At 37.4% G+C, this 22,368-nt stretch overlaps 2 protein-coding genes across 5 annotated transcripts; one reads left to right on the top strand and one right to left on the bottom strand.

Moving 5' to 3' along the window:
- Positions 1-179: 179 nt before the first annotated feature.
- On the top strand, positions 180-5,839 carry rmi2 (RecQ mediated genome instability 2). The gene is made up of 2 exons (XM_023282543.3): positions 180-590; positions 3,140-5,839. Exons 1-2 carry the CDS (start codon positions 308-310, stop codon positions 3,289-3,291), a joined length of 435 nt encoding a protein of 144 aa, XP_023138311.2. The 5' UTR covers positions 180-307; the 3' UTR covers positions 3,292-5,839.
- zc3h7a (zinc finger CCCH-type containing 7A) lies at positions 4,305-20,747 on the bottom strand. 4 transcript variants are annotated; one of them, XM_023282529.3, is made up of 24 exons: positions 20,592-20,747; positions 19,197-19,300; positions 16,632-16,671; positions 16,281-16,484; positions 13,575-13,733; positions 13,414-13,455; positions 12,821-12,901; positions 12,583-12,636; positions 12,466-12,505; positions 12,028-12,368; positions 11,683-11,935; positions 11,557-11,585; positions 11,320-11,464; positions 11,034-11,192; positions 10,527-10,732; positions 9,486-9,586; positions 9,104-9,285; positions 7,563-7,636; positions 6,259-6,395; positions 6,061-6,166; positions 5,864-5,972; positions 5,640-5,773; positions 5,118-5,281; positions 4,305-5,035 (listed from the first exon to the last, which is right to left on the bottom strand). In XM_023282529.3, exons 2-24 carry the CDS (start codon positions 19,262-19,264, stop codon positions 4,846-4,848), a joined length of 3,018 nt encoding a protein of 1,005 aa, XP_023138297.1. In that variant the 5' UTR covers positions 19,265-19,300; positions 20,592-20,747; the 3' UTR covers positions 4,305-4,845. The 4 variants fall into 4 exon arrangements, with proteins under 4 accessions (XP_023138297.1, XP_023138298.1, XP_023138299.1 ...); XM_023282530.3 differs by having other exon boundaries at positions 6,259-6,392; XM_023282531.3 differs by lacking the exon at positions 13,414-13,455.
- Positions 20,748-22,368: the final 1,621 nt, after the last annotated feature.

Here is a 22,368-nt window from a genome sequence, read left to right as displayed (position 1 = left end):
TCTTACACTAACATGGCTAAATGATGGCGGTGGTGTAATTCTGAATGCACTATTTATTTATGATACTGAATTAATTAAATGTTTTTATTTTAGTTTAGTTTCGTTAAATAATTCCCATAGTGGGAGCCTGTGCAATGAAAGGTATTCACGGTTGATGATTCAGATTTAACGCTTTCACCCGGAACGTTCCCCGTCGGACCTACCGGAAACACACGCCCACTAGTTCCGGTTAATTTTCCGCTTGGCGGGAAATAAAAACTTTTCCAGCTGACGACCATCGTGTGAAGGCAGCAGCTGTCTGTGAGTTATGTCCAACCTGGAGAAAACAGAAAAGAAACGTCCTCCGCCCGTTAAAGTGTTGTCGGCCCAGCTGAGGGCGGCTGGGAACCGGAGCTCCGCAGGCACCGGGGAGGGTTTTGTCCTGAGGCTGGGAAGGGGTCGCTCTTTGCAGGTGTCTCTGGTGTGGATGCAGGGGACTGTCCTGGAAGCCCAGCTGGACAGAAACACGGTGTTGCTGATGGATGAGACGGGGACTTTTGCTGTCCAGGGCGTTAACAACATCCCCAAAGGGAAACCGTGTTTGTCTCCAGGTGAGTTACTCAAACTAAAGCTGTTTTCTGATGAAGGAATTACAGTAGAGACTGACTGAGATGTTGTGTTTCAGTGGGATATCACTAATTACTTTTCCAAAACAGCACAGAGGGATGGCGCTAACTACTGTTTTCATTATCAATGACTCTGCACATTTGTATACTTGTATATATAACACACTTGATTAATCTTTTGGTTCCTAAACTTATTGAAAAATGTTTATCCCAGTTAGACCCCAAACAATATATTAGTTGGACGATACTAACAGCAATTATTGGCCTGTTACAGATAGACACTGAATTGACTTATGTGTTTGATATACGGCAACATGAAAACTTTATCTTTTACAGAATACAATCTTACCTAGAGTAATTTAAAGATTGTGCTCTGACTCCATTCATTAAAATACTCTCAGTTGTCTCTGACATGTAGCAGCTGTCCATGTTCATGTGTGCAGACTTTGCAAGTGACTGCAGTAGGTTACTGTCAGTTTGTTACACAGACAGTTGCATTGCCCCTCCTATAAAATACAAAAACACACAGGGCTGTACCTTAGCACTTTTTAGAGGATACAGTTGATACAGATTGGCCCATAGCACCATATATATTTGATTATTCCTGAGGTGTGCTGGGCAAAGTTGGCCGACAGAGCACAGGATTACTGGAGGAATTCGGATTTCCCACTGTGTTTGGGTTCCATTAATGAAACTCATGTACAAATCAAAAGTCCTCTAAAGTCCAGTAGTGACTTTTTCAGTTACGACTTGTTAATGAGAAATCTCCTTGTGCAGTCTCTCCTCATAACAAGTTTTTGTTTTGAGTTCCATTTGTTTTCCTTGTGCATATGCAGTTACTGCTCTTTTAATGTGGACAGTCTGTATAGTCCTAAATTTTGTGCTGCATGCAGACGTATGCATAGGGATCTGTGCAGACCCTGGCACATTTATGTCAATGAAATAACTTGTGTGTACCTTTATGGAAAGCATGACTTGCCATTAAGTATCCCTGTTGAGCAGTTATTGATGCAGAATTGAGTTGTGCCTTCACAATAATTTAACTAATTTGTGAAGTATATTTTTAGAAAGTTGATACACAATGACTTCAATTAACATCTCGATGTGACTCTGACATATGGATTTATATTTATATCAAGGAAATTGATTGATACTGACACCAATATTGATACATAAATGTCTGATTTTTTCACTCTAAGTATCAGTATTGGTATTGACTCTAAAAATGCAGTATCTGTTTGATTCTAATCTCAGTATTCTAAGCTGCTGTCACTAAATTCTTTGTTTTGTTCGAGAAACAGTAAAGCAAATGATACTCGGTGTGAGAATATCTGCAGTTCCACACTAAAAGTGGAATATTTGACATTTATCTTGAAAAGATCTTAGTTTGTACCAGTTCATGCAGTACTAAGAGATCAAAGATATATCAACAGAAAAAGAAACAGATTGCTTTTATTCCCAGACAATAAAAAAACAGGTAAATTCATCTAATTCATCAAAAGCTGATTTTATCTGAAGACCGGAGTTTTGTTTCAGATTTCTGAAACTTCTGTTTCTTTTTAGCTTCTCTAATGTTGTTTATGTGGAGTGGGAAAAAGTGGAATTTTCTATTTATTTTTTAAACCCTGAAAATTCTGCAATGGTCTATTGACTCTTTCAATAGCATCTACTTACAGAGAATAAATCAAAAGATATTTCCCTTTCATTCTACACATGCTCTTAAGAAGCTACAAATAAAGGAAAGAAATCGGTGATCAATCTATAAACGTTTTTCTTCAAAATACACCACCAGTCAAAAATTTGGACACACCTTCTCATTCAGTGCTTTTTATTTAATAATTTTCTACATTATAGATTAATACTGAAGACATCAAAACTATAAAAGAATACATATGGAATTATGTTTTAAATAAAAAATGTTAATCTTCAGTATTAATCTACAATGTGGAAAATAATATAAATAAATAAAAAGCATTGAATGAGAAGGTGTGTCCAAACTTTTGACCGGTAGTATGTATTTTGACTTGCAACATGAAAATCTTTCTGTGTACATCAAATAACATGCCCTGCAGGAAGCAATATCACTGAGCTGCTATATAGTAAAGCAGGAAGCAAGAATTGTTAAAACAAATGCAGAAACATCTGCTGGGAGAAATATCAGTTGCGACTTAAAAAGCAAATTCAGAAGCTTGAAATATGATGCATTGCTGTAGTTTCACCTTTAAATAGAAGTTTATTAATGGAATCCGTTTGGTTTTTACAATATTGTTGTGTAATGTTAAACCCAACCTGTAGCGGTCTGCTATTCATTTCATGAGATTTCTGTTTAATTAACATGAACACTTCCCACAGTCAGCATAGAGAATTGCACATTGTTCGCCTGAGAGAGCAGCATTAGGCCTAAAATTAATGACTGCACAGGAAAATCTTGATCTGCAGCAGGGAACAGCTCCATCTCTCTGTATCGCCATCCTCGCTCCCTTGGATCCTCTGTCAGTGTAACAATTGACCACCTGCTGCTGCTGTTGTTGCAGGCAAATATGTCATGGTGATGGGTGTCATCCACGCCGTCTCCCCGGAGCCAGTGATCCGTGCGGTGAAGATGGCAGACCTCTCCGAGCTCGCCGCACTCCACAGACGGATGTGGAAGCTGGAGGTGGAGGACCTGCAGCAGGTGCTGGCCTGAATTCAGAGATGTGGATGGAAATGCGGCTCCTGTCACACCTGGATATTCAGTAATGAAGTGATTCTTGACAAATGCAAAAATGCCCGAAAGGACACGCAACCTGGTTTTCCCAGATGCTACGCTCTCGTCTCGGAGGTAGGATGCAAGAGCGACAAAGACTTTATGCGTGTATTTGTGCTTAGGGTGTGTACACTGAAGAGTGATGCTTACTCAATGACGTACGTTACCTCCCACTTCACTCCTACACTGTCGGCCTAAATGTTGGATTTATAGCTGTGTAGCACCATATCAGGAAAATTAAACACATGGTTTAAACACTAGTTATCCACCTTAAGGCAAAGGTCCAGCCACCTCCTGTTCAATTATTACCTCAACAACTGTTTTGCCTTTGCTTAAGGGAAACATAACTGCAAATGGGGACATCCTGTGCCATCAACTTGGTTTTAGAAACACCTTGTCAGGTTGTACGACTAGCATCACCTCTGCAAAAATCTAGTGTTCCTTTAGAGCTAATATAATATGCCAGATGGTTCAACAAATATATAGAAGTTTATGATTTTCCGAGTTTAAATATTTATACGTACTGCAACAAGATTGATACATTGAGACGGCCATGTTACATGAATACAAAAATAATATATTTCTGGATTAATGCACGAAATAGCTGATACTTCCAGAAAAGCATCTACTAAAGTCCGGTGCTTCTGTATTTTCAGTCATTGTATCATTGCACACTCACATTTCTGTAGTAAATGTTTTACACCAGTGAGACAGCTGTTAGTTCACAAATTGAACTTTACCATCCTAAACACACAGGCTTGTAAAATGTCAAGCATAGATTGAATTATCCAACTGTATAAAATGTGAAATAAATGGTTTAAATTCCCCAAACAATCAGATGCCACAGTTGAGCATACCAGAAATACATTCTTGCACTACTTTAGAGTAAGGATATGAGTGCTTAACCCCAGTTTACTGGTGTATACCTAATTTAAAAAAAACAGCAGTTTCAGTACAGATTTTAAAAAAGAAGCTTTATTTGGTGTGCGCCCATTACACTGGTAACACTATTAGATAAATGGAAAGTGAAAATGACCTATGTTGACTGATTAAAATAAAAGAATGTCAACTGAATTCTCAATTTAAGTATCCCATACTTAAAACGGCAAAGTTCATTAACATATACAAACTGTTTGTGAAAAGAAACTTTTTTTAAGGTCAACTGTAAGTATCTGAACATGTCTCTGATCAAGTTTTACACATGCTATTTTAAATCACCATTTCCAGGTACACTACTGAATGGTGCATAGCAAAGCTTCAGGTGTCTTACACTCAGTATTTGCTACTAATGATAACACTCCCAGTAGTTCCGATCAGAGAAAACCAGCCACCAATCAGAGGGCCGGGTCCTGAATGCCCCCTGCCTCCTGAATTAAAATCATGCTGCGATCAGGCAATTTCCTTTGCGCCCCAGAGGCCCTCAAAGATGACCTGATTCAAGACTGAATACTGAATTATTTGCAAGTGAGCATGAATATTGTCATCACATCATCATTATTTAATATCTTTAAGCAGAAAACTGTATTTCCCAAAGTCATTGTCATTTGGTGCTATAAGATGGTCTTTTTTGGCTTTGGCAAGTTTCATCAAAAGGAATTCCCTGCGCTCCATCCACTCTTTTAGCTCCTGCTCCCCGTGTGCCAGCTTACACAAGTCGTCCTCTGTGCATGTGCCTTTGAGGAACCTGTCAAAAAACAAGACTGCACGTCAGCCATCATAAACTACTGGTAACCAGTGACATAGTGTATGCTGTTTGATAATCTTACCTCTCACAAACTTTGAAAGTGCCTGTGGGAAATCGATACTGCCAGCAGTTCTGATCATCCTCAGAGTTGAAAACTCTGTCTTTGTGTTTTTCTGAAGTGATATGCTGCTGCCACTGCTTCTCACTGTTGCAGTTTTTACCACACAGCCAACAGTGGTTGCCAGCCTGCAAAAACAGAAATTTCATTTGCACAAATGACTAATTACCATCTGCTTCTTATTGTGGTTTAATCACTCAGTAAATAACTAAACAGAAACTATATTTCATCAAAATGTTCATGTAGTTTAACCATTAGGCACAAATAATTTTTACTGCATCAACAGACAACTAAATGATGATCTGCCAAAGCAATAGAACAATGATTTTTCTAACAAAGATTCTAAAGAAAAGACAAAAACTAAGACACATTTCATTTCACAGTATTTTTCTTAGGCATATAGCACAAACTACATTCACTACATAAACCTTGTGTACACAACCAGAAAAAAAGCACCGTGTCATATCTGCTGGCTTATAAACTCACCACTTCCTCAGCGTAGTCTGTTGGCATGTGGATCTGTTTGCCGTTCTCCCTGACTGAGTTACTGGAAGTCTCCTCGCCCCAGCCAGGCTTCTGAGACTGCAGCCACTGCTCATAAAGCTGATCCATATCTGGAACTAAATGAGGGGATAAAAATGAGCGCACTTCATGGCATACTGATTAAATTTTTACCAAGCAACAGAGCCAATCTCCTCGACAAAACTCACTGTTGTTTTCCTTCATGTAGGTCCAAAGGTCCCTTTCTTCTACACTGTGAGCAAATGTGCAATTCCCAATGTACTGACACTTCTTGCCAGCTGTCACATGCATGCAAATCTAGGCAAGATTTAAAAAAACATTTGTGAGCATTTCTGCAAATTGATTTGAAACTCAAATGAGTATTGGAACAATGCTAGACGTGTACCTCGAACTGAGATGGGATGGGTTTTTTGGTTGGCAGTGGTCTTACTGTTGTCCACTTTTTCCGTTCATGGGAACTTACGAGCACCACCCGCCTGTCTTTTGCCCACCTGACACAGAAAGATAGCTTCATTTAGTGGTGATGGCCTTTTTTTTCCCCCTTTTTCATTTTTGACATCTACAAAGACAACAAAATACTTACGTGTGTCTTGCCTTGGCTGAGCAATACTTCTTGTTTTTGTCAGCTTCACTTAGTTGGCCGTTCCTCCAGCACTGGCCACAAACAAACATCATCTTCAGATTTGGAGGCCCAAACCTCCTCTGTGCATTGGAAAGCTGCTAATAAGATTAAAAGGACTGGTTAGGAGCTGCGATTGTTTGCTACAGCAGTAAAACAAGATTAAAGGACATCACCAACTAAGTACTAAAAAGCTTTCTTTAATTACCCATTTATGCTAAAAAAAAAAAAAAAAAAAAAAAAAATCACTGGTGATATGCAACAACTCCTGCCTTAATCCAGCTCAAAGTAAATCCAAAATCCGCATTAAGCAGTCTTCCAATGAAATGCTGCAACTGTACTTAAATATATATATTTGTTAACAATTTACATTCCCTTGTAAGGAATTGTTAATGTAGAAAACCATATTCTGTTGGTGTCAATGCAAATTATATTGATTCTCTGAACCCCCAAATCCTCCAGCAGGTTTGAAAGGCATTTTATTTATTGCTAAATCACAAAAAAAAATTGCACTATTCATCCTAGCCAGAAACTGTAAAATAGGAGAGATTGGTTGGTTTTTAATTTTGTAACAGTCCTTATTGCAACTAATCATTTTTTATTTTCTGTTTTGTAAGGAAAAACAACCAAATCTGAGCTTGACATTGGGATACTTAATCAAAATCACTTAATTCTATATGCCTAACGTAAAAATTTGAGAAAAATATCCAGATTCTGCAAAAAATCCAACAAATTCCTTGCTATTCTGCACAACCGTGAAGCCATTAATTGCTTAGCAGTAACCAACATTCAAGTGATAAAAATATAGGCCAGACTGGGCTGCAGGCTGTTTACACAAAGTAAATAGGAGACATGTATAGAAATAAATTAAAAATGTACATTGTGAAAAATGTATAATATGTAAAGCCACAATTGTTTTTCAGTATTGGCTAGAGGTATTGCCTGGCTGCACTTGAAAAAATGGAAAATGTTGTACATGTCGAAAAATTCATAAATGAAGAATGTAAAATTCAACTTCTGCCTTTTCATGATTTATGGCTTTATAACTTTGTCACTCTGCTCAAAAGATATTTTTGATTTCTCTCTACTTCTGGTCATGTTTTTGCTGTTTTCACAGAAGTGCAGGACTTCATGTTGCAGTGAAAGATTGGTTCAAAATGTGACAGGAGCAAAAAAGCACCCAGAGGGTTAAAGGTAATCTCAGACTGACAAATCATTAAGAAATACCAGCAGCAACCAGTGAATGAATGATACCACTGAGTTCTTACCTGGGCTCCCTGTAATGATGCTGTTGCATTCCAAAACTTCTTTGCCTCTTGAACAATACTTTCATGAGTGATACCTGTATGATACAAATTTAAAAAGAAAGAAAGAAATGACTGAATCTGGCAGTAAACATCTTGAAAAGACATCTAGTGTGTAGAACAGGGCTGAAACGATTCCTCGAGTAATTCGATTACTAAAATTCTCTGAATCAAGGCTTCATTAAATCCACTACATACTAGACCCCAGGTCACTAACTGGTGGACCACGGTCCGAGTCTGGACCCAGACTTCATCCTATATGGACCCGGATCTATAATCAATAAATTATGGATGAATTTTAAGTTTGACGGGACGCTTCTATTTTACCCAGCGCAGCTATTCTAATGTTTACGGCATCTATCAGATCAGAGGCTGAACTATGAAGGCAGTTTGACATAGACTTTCTTAGTGTGAGTCGGCTCGACAAAAACTAAAACGTCAGAGTTAACAGGTGTGAAGGTGATTTTCAACTTTCTTTGCTAACTCAGACTTTCTGCTTCAAACTCATCCACACAAACAGGAGCGTTTAACGCATCATTTGACACATTTTCCACAAAATGAAGCAATGGTGTTCAGCTGCTTCTGTCAACAGGTTGTTTTAATGGAGAACGATGAGGAACGTAAAAATTTATGATGGTAAAAAGCGCGGAAATTATGCAAGACAGGAATACTGGTAGGAAACAGTCAAATGTGCGTAATGTATTTATTTTACAGATCAATGCAACTGATTATTGATAACAGACAGCCGCACAATAAAACTATCAAACTTCATGTATTTAAACATGACATTGAAGTGCATGTAGGTCTGACACTGTCTCATAATGAAGGAAATCACTTTAATTTGTGGCCTAATCAAAGGGAAACTAATGTTACTGTTTGATTCTCTGTAATTAATACTAAAACTGATCAGTTTTCTTAACTGTGTTCTATCAGTTGCAGGTCCAGCAGTTTAAACGGACCAAACATAAAAACATATTTTTGTGATTTCTGCATCACCAACTAAACACATATAGGTTCCAATGACTTTAAGTTTTAGTTTGATACCCCTGTACTATACTATATATATATATATATATATATATATATATATATATATATATATACACACACACAATACCCCTTTACGATACTATACATGTACAATACCCGTATATATATATATATATATATATATACACAATACACCTGTACTATACTCTATGTACAAACCCCTGTACTATACTATATATGTAGAATACACTGCAGTTGTCTACCTGTGTTCCACCAGGAAAATTATTTCTGTTGCAGTGCGCTTTTGATACTGCAACATGCATGTCGAGCGCAGAATCCGATTACTCGGTTAACTGCCAGAATAATCGATAGAATACTCAATTTACTAATATAATCAGTAGCTGCAGGCCTAGTTTAGAATAGCACTTGTGGGGAAGAAGCAAGCAATTGAGAACAGCCATATTTCAAATGTAATATATTTAAGCTCTTGTATCATTTTCAAAGATCAGTCTTACCGAGCTCATGCTGCATCATCCAGACCTTCAGCTCGATGAGACTGTGGGCGTAGAAGCAGTCGTCCTCTCTCACGCAGCCGTAGCGCACTTCATGCCGACAAAGATCCAGTTGGGACTGGGGACTCAAGGGTCTGATTTTGGAATACCGCACTGTATTCTCCTTCAAAATGTGGACCAGGCACCTAAAAGACAAATTTGATGATAATGTTTAGAAATAGATTAATCACTATTCTTAATTCCTCAAATCTGTCCAAAATAGCTTTGTTATTAATTCTAAATTCAAGAGTAATGTCCATAAACACTAAGAGACAGTTTTGTTTTTTTTTTTAAAGTAATACAACAAAAAGAAGATTACAGAGTTACAAAATGCTGAGTAACTTACTTATGATCCTCAAAGTCATGCTTTGTCACAGGATGAGAACAAAGTGAAGGGTCATCTTTGTTGGTTTTGCTGATTATTCTGGGTTTGTGGTCAAAGCACACCTGCAGAACAAACAGCACATACTCTAACATAGACCATAAGCATTGCAAATTTCTCATAATTAAAGACATTCAGGGCAGACATTCAAAGGACCTCTCTGGATTGGTCACTTTAAATTGCAACATGAGTTACAACAGGGCTTCTGTGATAGTACAAATTTTGTTATTATAAATATTAAACCAACCAAACAGTAGGTAACATTCATATAGTACTGCACTGAAGCTTTCTGAACTTGAAAAAAAAAGTAAAAATATTGTACCAGTATGGCAGCCAGTAATGAAAATAGATAAAAAATAATTACACATAATGGGACCTTTAAATTGAGTGGTTTCTCATGAATCTGCAAAAAACAGTGTGGGAGATACAACCCTTTTAACACGTTGCCCAAATTGGAAACATTGAAAACAAATTTTTGCTGTGTGTAGTTTGAAAAGCTGATTCACAACAGGATGTAAATCCCACATACTGACAGTCCAGATAGCAGTAAACAAGAACATACAAAAGGAAAGTGGAAGAGGGAAATGTGGAGAAAATAAAAGGAAAAGCCTATGATCCAAATCACACCACCTCATAATGTCAAATGTAGCGAGAACTTTTTTTTTTTTTTTTTTTTTTAACAAAATATTAAATCTGAAGATTTTGTAAGACTTAATGTATATTGGTCCAATTACTTTGAAACCCTCTAAACTTTAAGCACTATGTGTTTAAAGGCCTATATCCCCATACGAGTCTTTAAATATTAATGTGAAACTACTAAATTTAAAGCAGACCTGGCACTTTAATGTAGACCCCTTCTTTTATTTCTAATTAAATTTGCTGAAGCACAGATAATAATAAATGTTTAACTGTCTATATACTGGTCTGGCTCACACTCTGAGGTCATACTAGTTTGTGGTTTTTTTTTTTGTTTTTTTTTAATTAACAAACTAAGCAAACACTCACCCCACACAGAAACATGAATATCCCATGATGCTCCTGTAAGATCTTGGGGATAGTCAACCTGATGTTGGAGTTTGTCCCAAAAGGATCAAAGAGCAGTTCTCTGGAGATAAACCCTTTGCGCTCCAGAGTCCAAACATCAATCTCTTCCTGGCAGTACGCGAATGTGCAGTGCCCAGGGTACAGGCACTCTTTCCCAACAGACACCTCTGTAACAAGTAAGGTCAGACTTTAGTGTAAAATCTTAATCCAAACATGGCTTGTAAATGTAGCAAAAGAAAAGAGTACAAAGTGAAAGTCACAAAAGTTAAAATGCCAAATCGGGCAAGACATTACATTTATTTTGTTTTTTAAAATTTTATTTTACTTGTAAAAAATGAGAAAGTCATTGATGATTCCATTTTTTGGCAGGCAAATTGAAGTAAAGGGCTTCGGAGGTAAAGCAAATGAAAAGAAGACATTGAGACAAATGAAGCAGCCTAATGAGACAGAAGTGTATATAAAATTCACCTTTGCAAATGTAATAAGGTCCAACGTATTGGGTCTTTGTTGGTCTGGGTCGAATGAGCTTCCACGTTTTGTCTTGTGAATGCTTCATTCTTCCCAGTAATACATCCTTTTTGCATTTATGCTCTTCAGTATGAAGTGTGTAATCCAACACTCCAGGCCCTGCAGACAGGAAAATAAGAAACGCCAGACTTTACCCACCTATCCTGAAAGACAATGACTAATTCCAGCTCGCAGCAGTACAGAAAGTGGACAGTCAAATTTCTGCAATGTCAGAACTATTCCTCACCAGTTTTGACGAAGCACATTGAGCAGGCTTGCTTGAATTCATGTGTGTCAGCTAAGGGGTTCTTTGCTAAATCCACAGCAGCAGGGAGGCCCTTCACATCAGGCATACCCACAGCCATTCCCATTGGGATGTCACTGTTGTTGAGCTGTATTAAAGAAGAAATATAACCCATTATGAACCTGCAACAAAGTCTGAACTAACAATAGTTTGTCATCATTGATAACTAATAGTAATTACCTGTGGAATGAATGGACTCGGAACGTATTCTGAAATTTTAACAGATTGAGAAAAAGGTATCAGTGTTTATTGAATTTGATGCCGAGTAGTAATATGTGACACTGCAGGGACTGTAAAGTAACGCACCTGTTTTAAAGTCCGATATAGTGAGACTATCCAGGGAGTCAAGTGGTGGAGCCAGAGAGTCAAAAGTGTCCATACCAAAATAAGCGCTTGACCCCGACTTGTGATACAGAGGCGGCAGAGTTACGGTGCACTGTTGAGCACCGCTGTGGAGAAACGGGTTGATGTGAGATGGCATCAGGAATGGACTCGGCATGGAATTGCCCGAGGCGATACTGGTTGGCAAAGGAAGAGGCCCCTTCACCGTGGGAATACCCTGACAGAAGAGACAAAGAAGAGTCACATGTCTGTTCAGATATCTACTCATTGTCACAGTTTATTCATCTGCAGCCGTATCTGCCCACTAACCATGGACGACTCAGGGCCTGCTTGGTCCAACAGATCATCGAGGTCATCGCCAATGATGTCGGCATCAAAATCTTGACTATTTTCAAGAATCGGGCAAGGCTTGGTGCGGCACCCGTTAACAAATGTCAGCGTAGGAAGAGGGACTGAAGGGGTTGCGGATACAGGCAAAGACACAGATTCAAAACCTGGAGGCTCAGACGGGGGTACAGATGAGATACTGTTGTTTGAAGGAAGTTCATCCAGCACTGCTTCATTCAGAGGTGGATGCACGGCCACTGGAGCTTGGATTGGAGCCGGGCCTGGAGCCAAAACACTGCTATCCTGGGTCAACTGAGGCACTTCTGAAAGACACCAGGGGGAAAGAAAAATGATGAGTACATTTTATCCTGTCCCCTTTTCATGTGTTAAAACAAAGGTTTTCAAAAGACTGAAACGTACCAATTTCTATATCTTCAACCGAAGCTGACCCATGAGAAAACTGGAAAATAAAGAATGAGCATTGATAAATCTATTTATTAAGCGAGTAGACACATAGGTATTGTGAATGCCGCTCACCTTGTCACATGATGCATCTTGATAACTTGATCTTTGCAAAACATTCAAGGCAGGCTGTTTAAAAGAAGAAAAAAAAAAACACATCTTGATGGTCATAATATGGTTAGGAAAAAAAATATTTTTGCGCATACATTGAAAATTTACACTTGTTGTGACACTGAATGTAACATGTAGAACTGGTTCTTGTTTGGAATTCCTGGAAAAATCTAGTGTTTTCTTTAAAGGTCATCTTACATACCTTACTCCTCACATAAGCTTTACGGATTTTCAACCCCAAAATTTTGGCAAGGTCCTGCGTCAGCTGTGTGACATTGGAATCCTGGGGAAACGACACAAAATAAAAGTTAGGTTAAACACACTGAATCACTGGACATCGATCTCTTTGTGAAATGTTATTGTGCCTACACTGTAGAAATGTATTAGAATAATTAAGTTTTTTGGTTAATCTAAGGAGGTGATGCATCATTTTCTGATATTCTTCAATTATTGAAGAAATATGTTTCTTCTGCTGCATTTTATTTTGTAGAAACACGTTTATAAGACACTGATGCCGTCACATACAGTGCTGCATTGTGTGATGGAGTGGTGAGGCCATTACTTCTTAAAACAGAGCTATTCAGTTGTCAAATATACAGCTCATGTGTGCATAAGTGTGCATTGAAAAGAAAGAATAAATAGACAATGTATTACAGTTGCATCAAATTAAATGTGGCTCTTATTTACACCACTTCTTTTGAAATTTCTGAATTCAAACCAAAGGTAGCATGCTAATCCTTTAATGCTGAGCTGATCTCTCAGTGTAGCCTGTAGACTCTGTAAGGCAAAACTTGCCAGAAACATGGCTCCACTGGATGTGCTGTGTCTGTGGGCAGCCTGGAAGACATTTGAGTTTGCTTAATTTTTGTCAGATAGATTTGTGGAGATAAAAAATTGAGTGGACTTCCTGCATATGTGGATACATTTACTTAAAATATGTAGTCGTTAAACCTTACCTGAGGCACTGCTAGAGAGCATTTGGCAACAGCCTCATAGGCCTCTTGATGTCTCCCCAGCTCTTTCAAGGCTTTTGCTTTTCTGTACAGCGCTTTGTAGTTGCCCTCATTCAACTGGAGAGCCTTTTCACAGTCTTCTAGTGCTTGGTCATACAGTCCCTATGAGGAAATAAAATGATGTTGCAGAGTCAGAAAAGATGTACTTTACCAAAGTGCAGTGAATACAGAACAAAGAAACTTTGCTTTGATCACAAATTGACTTTACGTGTTCCGTGATTCAAGTCAAGTATGGGTGTAGTGTGTGTGCCGTCCCCGAGGACAGCAGAGTGTTTTTTACTGCCGTGACTCAATGCAGACCGACACCGACAGGAAAGAGGGACTGGATGTTCTTCTAAAAGCATTGATTTTCCTCAAATGGAAGTTTTATTTAGTGGATCCAAGTTTCTCAATTCATTTCTTGAGAATGTAGCACACACGTTTGTTCCGATAAGCACACAAGCTTCATTTTGAAACTTGTCCAACGTGAAGTTGCATCATGACCCACATCTTTGTTGATGTATTGATAAAAATATGCAATTCCTCAACTACCTCACAAGGACATATTTTACTGAAGAATTTACTGCCGCTAAGAGTATGCAGCGGATTTCAGATTATATTTCTTCTCTAATTTCTGTTCATACAAACATTTTAGTTTAAGAAGAAATGCTTTGTATTTAGGAAAATACATTGATGTGCATTCATGTCTGGAGTTAGACAAAAAGACTGTGTGTCTGTGCTGAAAGAAATGATTTTTGGGGTCTTGTCACCTCTATGTTGCCAGGAAACCAGTGAGCTTTAGAGGTGGTGTGAGTGGATTTTATAAGGATAGAGCCAGACTAGTCATTTCTCCATGTCTCCCTTCTTTGTGATAACCCAAGCTGTCTGTAGCTTCATATTTAGTGCACACACATCAGACTTCAGAACCAACAATTGGCAAATAAGCATGTTTCCTAACTCTTCCTTTAAAGCTACATATCTGATCATTATTGATTACTAGGGGTTGAAATTACCATCTTGATTTACGAACTCAAAATCTGAACTTTAGTCTTGGTTTGTCAGATTTTATCAAATACTGAGCACAGCAATTAAAATTCTCTTCTGATGTGTTGTCAAAAATGTGAGAGGAAAACCACGATCAATTGAACAGCAAAACCAACATGTCCTTGACCACAATAACATCCGCATGCACTGTAGTTTCTAAGAGGAAAAAGGTGATCTTGTTACAAAAGTCGGCCGCACCCCATGTCATATTAACCCGCACGTCCTCGGGCTAAATAATACTGTGTAACTGGTAATGCACAGTGTGATAATGTGTTCGAATCCCAGACCTTCTGAGGACACATACATGCCCTCCACAACCACTCAAGCATTGTTGACAGGAAAATCCCATGGTTAAGTTGTGTGACTGACAATTCAGAGTGCAGTTGGATAATGCCAGTGAAGTATAGATTCAACAGCAGCAAGAAAACAAAGCTACCATGGTGTCAATTGCCTGGCATTATTTCAGTTATCATGGCCTCTCCCTGATTTCATGTCCGTCCATTATAAAATATGGCAAGGGTGTGCAACAGTAAAACAAGCTAATGGTTAACCCTGCTAACCATTACAGGCCAGAGGCCGTAGAGCCCTTTTGGGTTTGAAAGGATATGGAGGGTGAGCTACGCTATTGAAGGGGCATTTAGGAACACCTTTCATATTTTTTACATTTTATTTGTTTTTAATAGGATAGGTCGTTTGATTTTGGTCAAGTTGTATTAACCCTCGGAACCCCAAAACCTGCCAATGGGTTTGCAAGGCATTGCATTTTTAAAAATATCTATGATGACATCACTTATCATAAAGGGACTGTAAAAATGGAGAGAAAAAAAAAAACTGTCAGATTTTTTAAGTTTTCAACAGCTCTTGACCCAGTTTCCTGGTACCAACCACATCCAAGCTAAAAATCTAAATATTTAATCGATATCCCTTTATTCTACATGTCTCATTTAACAAAATTTCCAAAAATCAGCTGTTTATAGTAACTAAAGTCTGTAAAAAAAAATAAATAAAATTGGCATTTCTTGACACAAAGAAGAAAACATTCTGGACTTAGCTGTGACCAGCAGTCATGTAACAAAAATCGGGCCCTTTTAACTGAACTGAGCTGAACTGCTTGCAGTGTGTAGACAGAGCAGATAGGAGACACCAATGGAAACAAATTTTTAAAAAAATCTAAGTAGTAAAATATCTTTAGTATATAGAGCAACCACTTTTTTCTAGTATTGATCACAAGTGGGCAAAAAATGTTGCACATATTGATTCCAGTGTTTTTTCAATTTTTCTAAAACAATTACAATAAACGCAAATTTCATTTTTGTAAAACAGCACAAAAGACATTTGAGTTTTCCCTACTTCTCATTGCAAGACTTTATATTGCACTGAAAAATGAGCCCACAGTGAGTAAAAAATGTAAGAGAAAAAAAATGCCCAGAAACTGCTTTTGGGGTTCAGAGGACTAAACGTATAATTAAAATTTGCAAAATTATACCACATGGTCCCATTGTGTTTTCGGTTTAATTTTTGTTGCCATTCCACCCGGGACATAAATAGTGCAAGAAACTGTAAGCAAATGAAGAAGAAATGCAAAGTGACAGATGATTAGCATGACAGTCCCATCTACTTACTTACCGGAACAATATTTAGATATGCTGCAGCTCGATTTGCGTACAGCTTTTCTAGTAAACCTGTTGGAACACAGATGTCTTCTGAGTCGGCATAGTCTGCTATACTCAACGCTTCAGTGTACATTTCAATGGATTTTGTCCATTCCCCTTCTTTAAACACGTCATTTCCTTCTCCAAACAGATTCCACACAAGGTCCTTTATGAACACCTAGAAATTAGAAAGAGCCAAATCAATGGTCTTGATTTAGGAACCAAAAAAAACAAGTTGCCTTTAATGTGACCCACAATCATTAGTATAACTGTAAAGCTGGAAGATGAAAGCTGCTTTAGCCAAATTGCAGTTCACATAGCTTACCTCATACTGTTCTTGACTGCCAGGAAATGGAAGGGTAGATCTATAAGCAACAACGAAAAAAGTGAAGTTACAAATCTTCAGAGTGTCAGCTGTACAAAACAACACATTCAAATAAGAAATGACGGCACTGATTGGAGTGTGGTAGCATTCAGAGCTTATAACCTTTCATTTAGTACAAAGTAGGCCTCCAAATGACTTTTTAAATATCTTATACAGGGTGTAAAAGTAACATTTGCCAAGTGCAGGTGGATTTTCTATTTGGTGAGTAAACACACTAAGACAGTTTTGTAATCAGAAACTATGCTGAGTCACTAATTTGATGTCATTTACGGACCTCGGTTCTATTCTGACATTTTTGTCCAACACTAGATCATCAGAGATGAAGTACAGTTGTTTGCCAAATACAGGTAGCTATAACTTACTGCTTGAGTGAGAGGTCTGATGGAAGTTGTTTAAAATGATAAAGCATCTTACAAAACCTTCAAATGTACTTTTCTGTTTCATCTGAAGTGCATTTAACAGCAAATACATTCTGTACGAGTCAGACTTATTGAATTGTATTCAGATTTAAAGTCACTGATCACTGACCTATTCAAACAATCATTTTTCTTCAAATTTTGCTTTGGCTTCTCCTTTAAGTAAGTCTTCAACATAATACCTTATTTTCATTAAAAAAATGTACTGAAACTGATGAATATTTCTCTCAAAAGGGCAATTTAGTAAACAGCCATCAAAAAAGCACTGCACTAGCAGTATTGTTGCTATTTATTGTTTTGGTGTATTTATGGTTTGGGGTATGTACAGTATACTACTTGAGGGGTTACACAATGTTTTGTTCTGGTTAACCAGTAGAAACAGATCTCAGCTTGAGACGAGGGGACAGGAAGCTGTGTAGGTGGTTATTTGTCATCGGTTTGCTGTGTGTGCCTCTGCCAAATGTGAGCAAGTCAGCAAAAGCAACAGCCCTTCACCTTCCAAAATCCAGATTCAACACTGAGGAAAAAATCTCCTTTTAAGTTTTATTTTTTCCCTACTAAGTAAGAAAAAACACCTCCTGATATTCTGAGGAGTGTTGTGGCAAATTAAACCAAATGATAACGAACAGAAAATAAATGGAATGATTCTAATTAGGATGTTAACCGAGTGACAAAATATATTTTTTAAGTAGATCATATTCTACATTAATACTGATCACCAGCCAACATTTTTATTAAGTTCAATAGAAACGCCCAAATCTGCATGTTGACACAGAGATACAGTCACTGCCAACCTTCATGTCATCGACATTCATTGTCACGATGGAAAAACTTGTTGATAACATTGTTTGGTTACGTTAGTTTCCTGTTTCCTGTAAATATGTATTTCCTTCTTTGTAAACTGGACTACATGAAAACAGCTGTAACTACATACAAACTCATTATGCTTAAAAAGATAAATTTGCATCTAAATGTAACTTCTTTTCTCTTTCTGATACATTTATATCATCAGTCATTAGTCTTCAGTGTTTCCATTCATACATGACGACAAAGTATTCAGTAAAACAACATGGCTGATTAAAGGGTCAGACTTTGTGTATCCATCTTACACAACTTCACACGCTGTGATGACGTACATTGTAGTATTTTAGGTATCACTTTTGTTATAACAGTAATGGGCCCTGTTAGATAAGATGAAATACAACACTACGCTGCCTGGCACAGCTCAGAATCAATGCGTGGACAAACTGAAAGTCTGCATGACACATGAATACAAAGCTGACATACCAAACATCAAAAACAAAACTTAAGCAAAACCAGCGATCAGCTGAGCTCCAGCTGATCTGAATAACAAGGCACCTGTGACTACGTGTCATTTGTGTTGAGAAGGAGGCACATTGTAGAATCTTTTTTCCCCCCTCATTGCTCCTTTTTAATTATGGAACTACACATTCCGTGATTAATATTTTTGTTTTAAAGTGTAGCGTATATTCTGTGTGATGATTGCACTAGAAGTGTTCACATTGCAGTGACTGAGAGAAATGCTGAATGATGCAAGGATGAAAAATCCTTCCTGAGTCATACAGTCTACAGAGATGACTAAACCTTTTCATTAGAATAACCTAAAAACACTTCTGGCAGCAGATGTGTACCTGTAGTTGATGGGACTCTTCATTCCAGTTTTTAATTTGTCTACAAAATACAGCATGACAACGTTTAGAATAATGTCTCTTCTTATTTCCCAAAAACTAATGTGATGTTTTTAAATCCCTTGTTTAGTCTGATTAACAGCAGCAAAATCCAGATACACTCAATTTTCTACTTAAGTGCCAGTGAAAAGCTTTAAACTCTTCTATCTGAAAAGCTACAAAGCAAATATGAGATATTTGTTTTTTAAAGTCACTAAATTAATGGATTGTCAAACTAATTGCAAATTCATCTTCTGATGATTCACTAACTTATTAAATGACTAATCGCTGTAACTCTAAGTGGGCATGGCAACAAAACAAACAGATCAAATCAATATAGCTCATAAGTAAACCCTCATAGAGCCCACAGTTTAACTACCATTGACCTAAATTACACTTACTGGATAAACTGTAGACCTTTCTGAATCTCCTGCCAGCGAGTCCTTCTGTCCTGACACGCTCCAGACATGTTTGCGTGTTTTGATATCCTCTCCTCAGTCAGCACCTGTAATATTGCAGTGTGATTTTGACTGTTGAAAATAGCCACAAAAAGCATCAGCGGTGACAACTTAAAGCACTACTTCCTTCTCATTGATCAACAGTGGCGGATATTCCATCTCATAGTTTCACTTAGTGTTAATAATCATTATACAACTGAAAGTCTTCTTTCTGCTTTCCTTCAGTGTTAACAGTGTTACTTACTTCCGCATTTGGTAATGACGACACAAGCGTAGATCCGGAAAATAAAGGCACTTCTCTGTTAGCTTGCGAGCTAACAACGCTAAGAACACGTCGTTTAATTTGATAATGTGACCGTAAAAACCACAGATCTGAAATTGAGGATGGTAAGGGGAGCGGTTATATGGAAGTGTTCAAAGTTAGCATTCAAATGCAAGAGGTCCACTATCGGACAGCAGCTCGATGCCACTGACGTACCTCTGTGATTGTTGCGTCTGTTTTGTAAAGTCTGGAATTTCGCCACAAACCGATAAGAGCAAGTTTATTTGGATGTCAAATAATCTGTACTGAAGCTTAAAACGCCATGGTAACGTATTTATTTTTGCTTTGAAACGACAGATTGGAATCAGAGCTCATTTAAACGCGTCCAACTCAAGTAGACAACCCTGTGTGATCGTAGATAATCACTGACACATGATGGTATTTTGAACATTTCACTTTAGAATCCTTCAAAAAGTCTTTGCTAATCAAAAAATGTGTAAGGAGGAGGAAGATGTTAGCTTATGGCGCTTACGCCCGTCCTGTTTGGTCTCCAAAGCCAATATTAACTCTATCCATGGGGCCATTTCTGTGTTTAAATGCTTTCTTCACTTAACAGTCATGTCTACTTAAAGACGGCAGAGTCTCTGTGAATAAAGACGTTCCGTAAGATAAGTTTTAAGGAGGGGAAGCGCCTGGGATAGAGAGCTGTCCGATAATGGACGCACGACAGTTAGCGCACGTGTGTTACCCGCGGCCGGGAAACATGGGAGTATATATTCTCGTTAGCCATCATCATCATCATCTGCTAGCAAATATTAGCGATTTCTAGCTTTAACAGTTTAGCAGTCGCCACCATGACATTATCTTAACTTCTAAGACACGTCAGTTTTCTCCGGCCCCATAACGTTACCCCTGTAAGTTTCTAGGAAGTAGACTGATCCTAACAAAGCATAGGCATGTCCAAGTTAAACTAGTTCCTCAACGCAAACAATAGCGAGCTGGAGGTGTTTAGCTCCTGGCTGAGACCGAGGAAATATGACAGGAATTATTTAGCAGCAGCTGATGTGCACACTTACATGAATGTGTCTTTATTCCCCACAAACCCTACGTCGGTTATCCAAATGGAGGGAAAGTGATTTTTCGTATTAGCTAAAAGAACTTAGCTAGATGTGCTGTATCGCTGAAGGCCGCCCTTTGCTTCTTCTTCCACAGCGATATGAGGACCAGTAAACATGGACTCCAGCGACCTGCTGCCTCCCACAGGCGGTGGAAGGATATGATAGGATTTCAGAATAGAATAGAATAGAATAGAATAGGAATAATTTCTTGATCTCCAAAAGTCAATTCTGTTGTTTCAGTAGCAAGCAGTAAAGTGACCGCTGGAGAAGAAAAATATAAAATGAAATTTAAAAAATAAATATGGAAAATATATTAAAATACAAAATCCAAAACAAAGTGTATACTATGAATAAAAATTTACTTAATTACAAAATACACATTAACTGACTAAAGCTAACTATAAAAATATACAGTGAATGAGGAAATTAAAATTAATTAATCATTCCATTTGGAAATACATTGATACATAAAAACAACGATAGTAAAACAAAAACAGAAAATTGAATATAATAATAATAATAATAATAATAATAATAATAATAATAATAATAATAATAATAATAATAATAATAATAATAATAACAATACTACTACTACCACTACTATTTTCCTCGGGATTAATAAAATATCTATCTAAGGTCGCAAACAACCAGTGGAAACTAGATAAATCAGTACGTCACGTATAGACCATATGTATATATAGTATATCTAAGATAAAGCTGCTGTGCCGAAGTGCCTTCCAGTAAAAAAAATATTTAGAATTGCATTATGAAAGAAACCTATCAAGTTAATGTCCTGTAGTGTAATTAAACATGTTATTATACCTAAATAATTATATATTAGGTATTAAACCCTACAAAAATAATATGAAACACTACTTTACTTTACTATAATACATATTAAGGCTGTAATCATAGTGTCATTAATTATGGAGAATAACCTAACTAATTTAATAATAAAGCTAGACTCTATGGTACAATAAGTTACAGAACCTGATATAACTGATAGAAATACTGTGGCAAAGTCCCTACTGTGTTATTGATTTCAAAAATAGACCTGACCATTTGTTTTTGTTTTAATATTTTGTAATTCAGTTGTAATGTTATGTTTCACCAGATCTCAGCCCTATTGGATATCTGTGGGAGATTTTGGACTGACATGTTAGACAGAGCTTCCCATCACCATCATCAAAACACCAAATAAGTGAACATTTTTTGGATGAATGGTGTTTCGTAGTAGGGTTCCAGAAACTTGGCAAATCAATGCAAAGTGCCAACTGAACCTGTTATGGCGGCATGTGTTGGCCCAACACCTTACTAAGAATTTGATTTTCCTTTAATTTGTCCCTCATTGTGTATTGATTGTTATGAAAGCAGGAACAATCTACAAAGAGGAACCATTGAAGTTGTTCTGATGTGATTTTGAAAGTATATTTAAAAGGTGACATGAACACCCATGCAGAAGACTCAGTATCAAGTCCATCATTGTCACTTCTTCATGGTTTTTACTAGTATGTGTGTTACCAAGACCTTTAGTTTCAGTCACATTCATTCATTGAAATCTTCCTTAGGCAATGAGTTCACTGTTGTTTCTCCTGTGAGTTTATTGACATGCAAACTAGATGCTAAAGGTGAAATAAGGTTCACTTATAATGCTTGTACTGATATAATGAATTATTAACTAGTCCAGACCTACTGTGTTAGACTACACAGCATCAAATGATAAACAAGAAAA

Source organism: Amphiprion ocellaris, chromosome 19 (genome assembly GCF_022539595.1).
Source record: "Amphiprion ocellaris isolate individual 3 ecotype Okinawa chromosome 19, ASM2253959v1, whole genome shotgun sequence".
Lineage (NCBI taxonomy): Eukaryota > Metazoa > Chordata > Actinopteri > Pomacentridae > Amphiprion > Amphiprion ocellaris.
This window is presented reverse-complemented; position numbering and strand designations above follow the sequence as displayed.

Coding starts and splice junctions, on each gene's coding strand:
- zc3h7a (XM_023282529.3), bottom strand. CDS start 19,264: ATGTCTGGAGCGTGTCAGGACAGAAGGACTCGCTGGCAGGAGATTCAG. Junction 13,456..13,574: donor GCTCTCTAGCAGTGCCTCAG/GTAAGGTTTAAC, acceptor AATGTCTTCCAG/GCTGCCCACAGACACAGCAC. Junction 5,036..5,117: donor ACTTTCAAAGTTTGTGAGAG/GTAAGATTATCA, acceptor GTTTTTTGACAG/GTTCCTCAAAGGCACATGCA.
- rmi2 (XM_023282543.3), top strand. CDS start 308: ATGTCCAACCTGGAGAAAACAGAAAAGAAACGTCCTCCGCCCGTTAAA. Junction 591..3,139: donor GAAACCGTGTTTGTCTCCAG/GTGAGTTACTCA, acceptor CTGTTGTTGCAG/GCAAATATGTCATGGTGATG.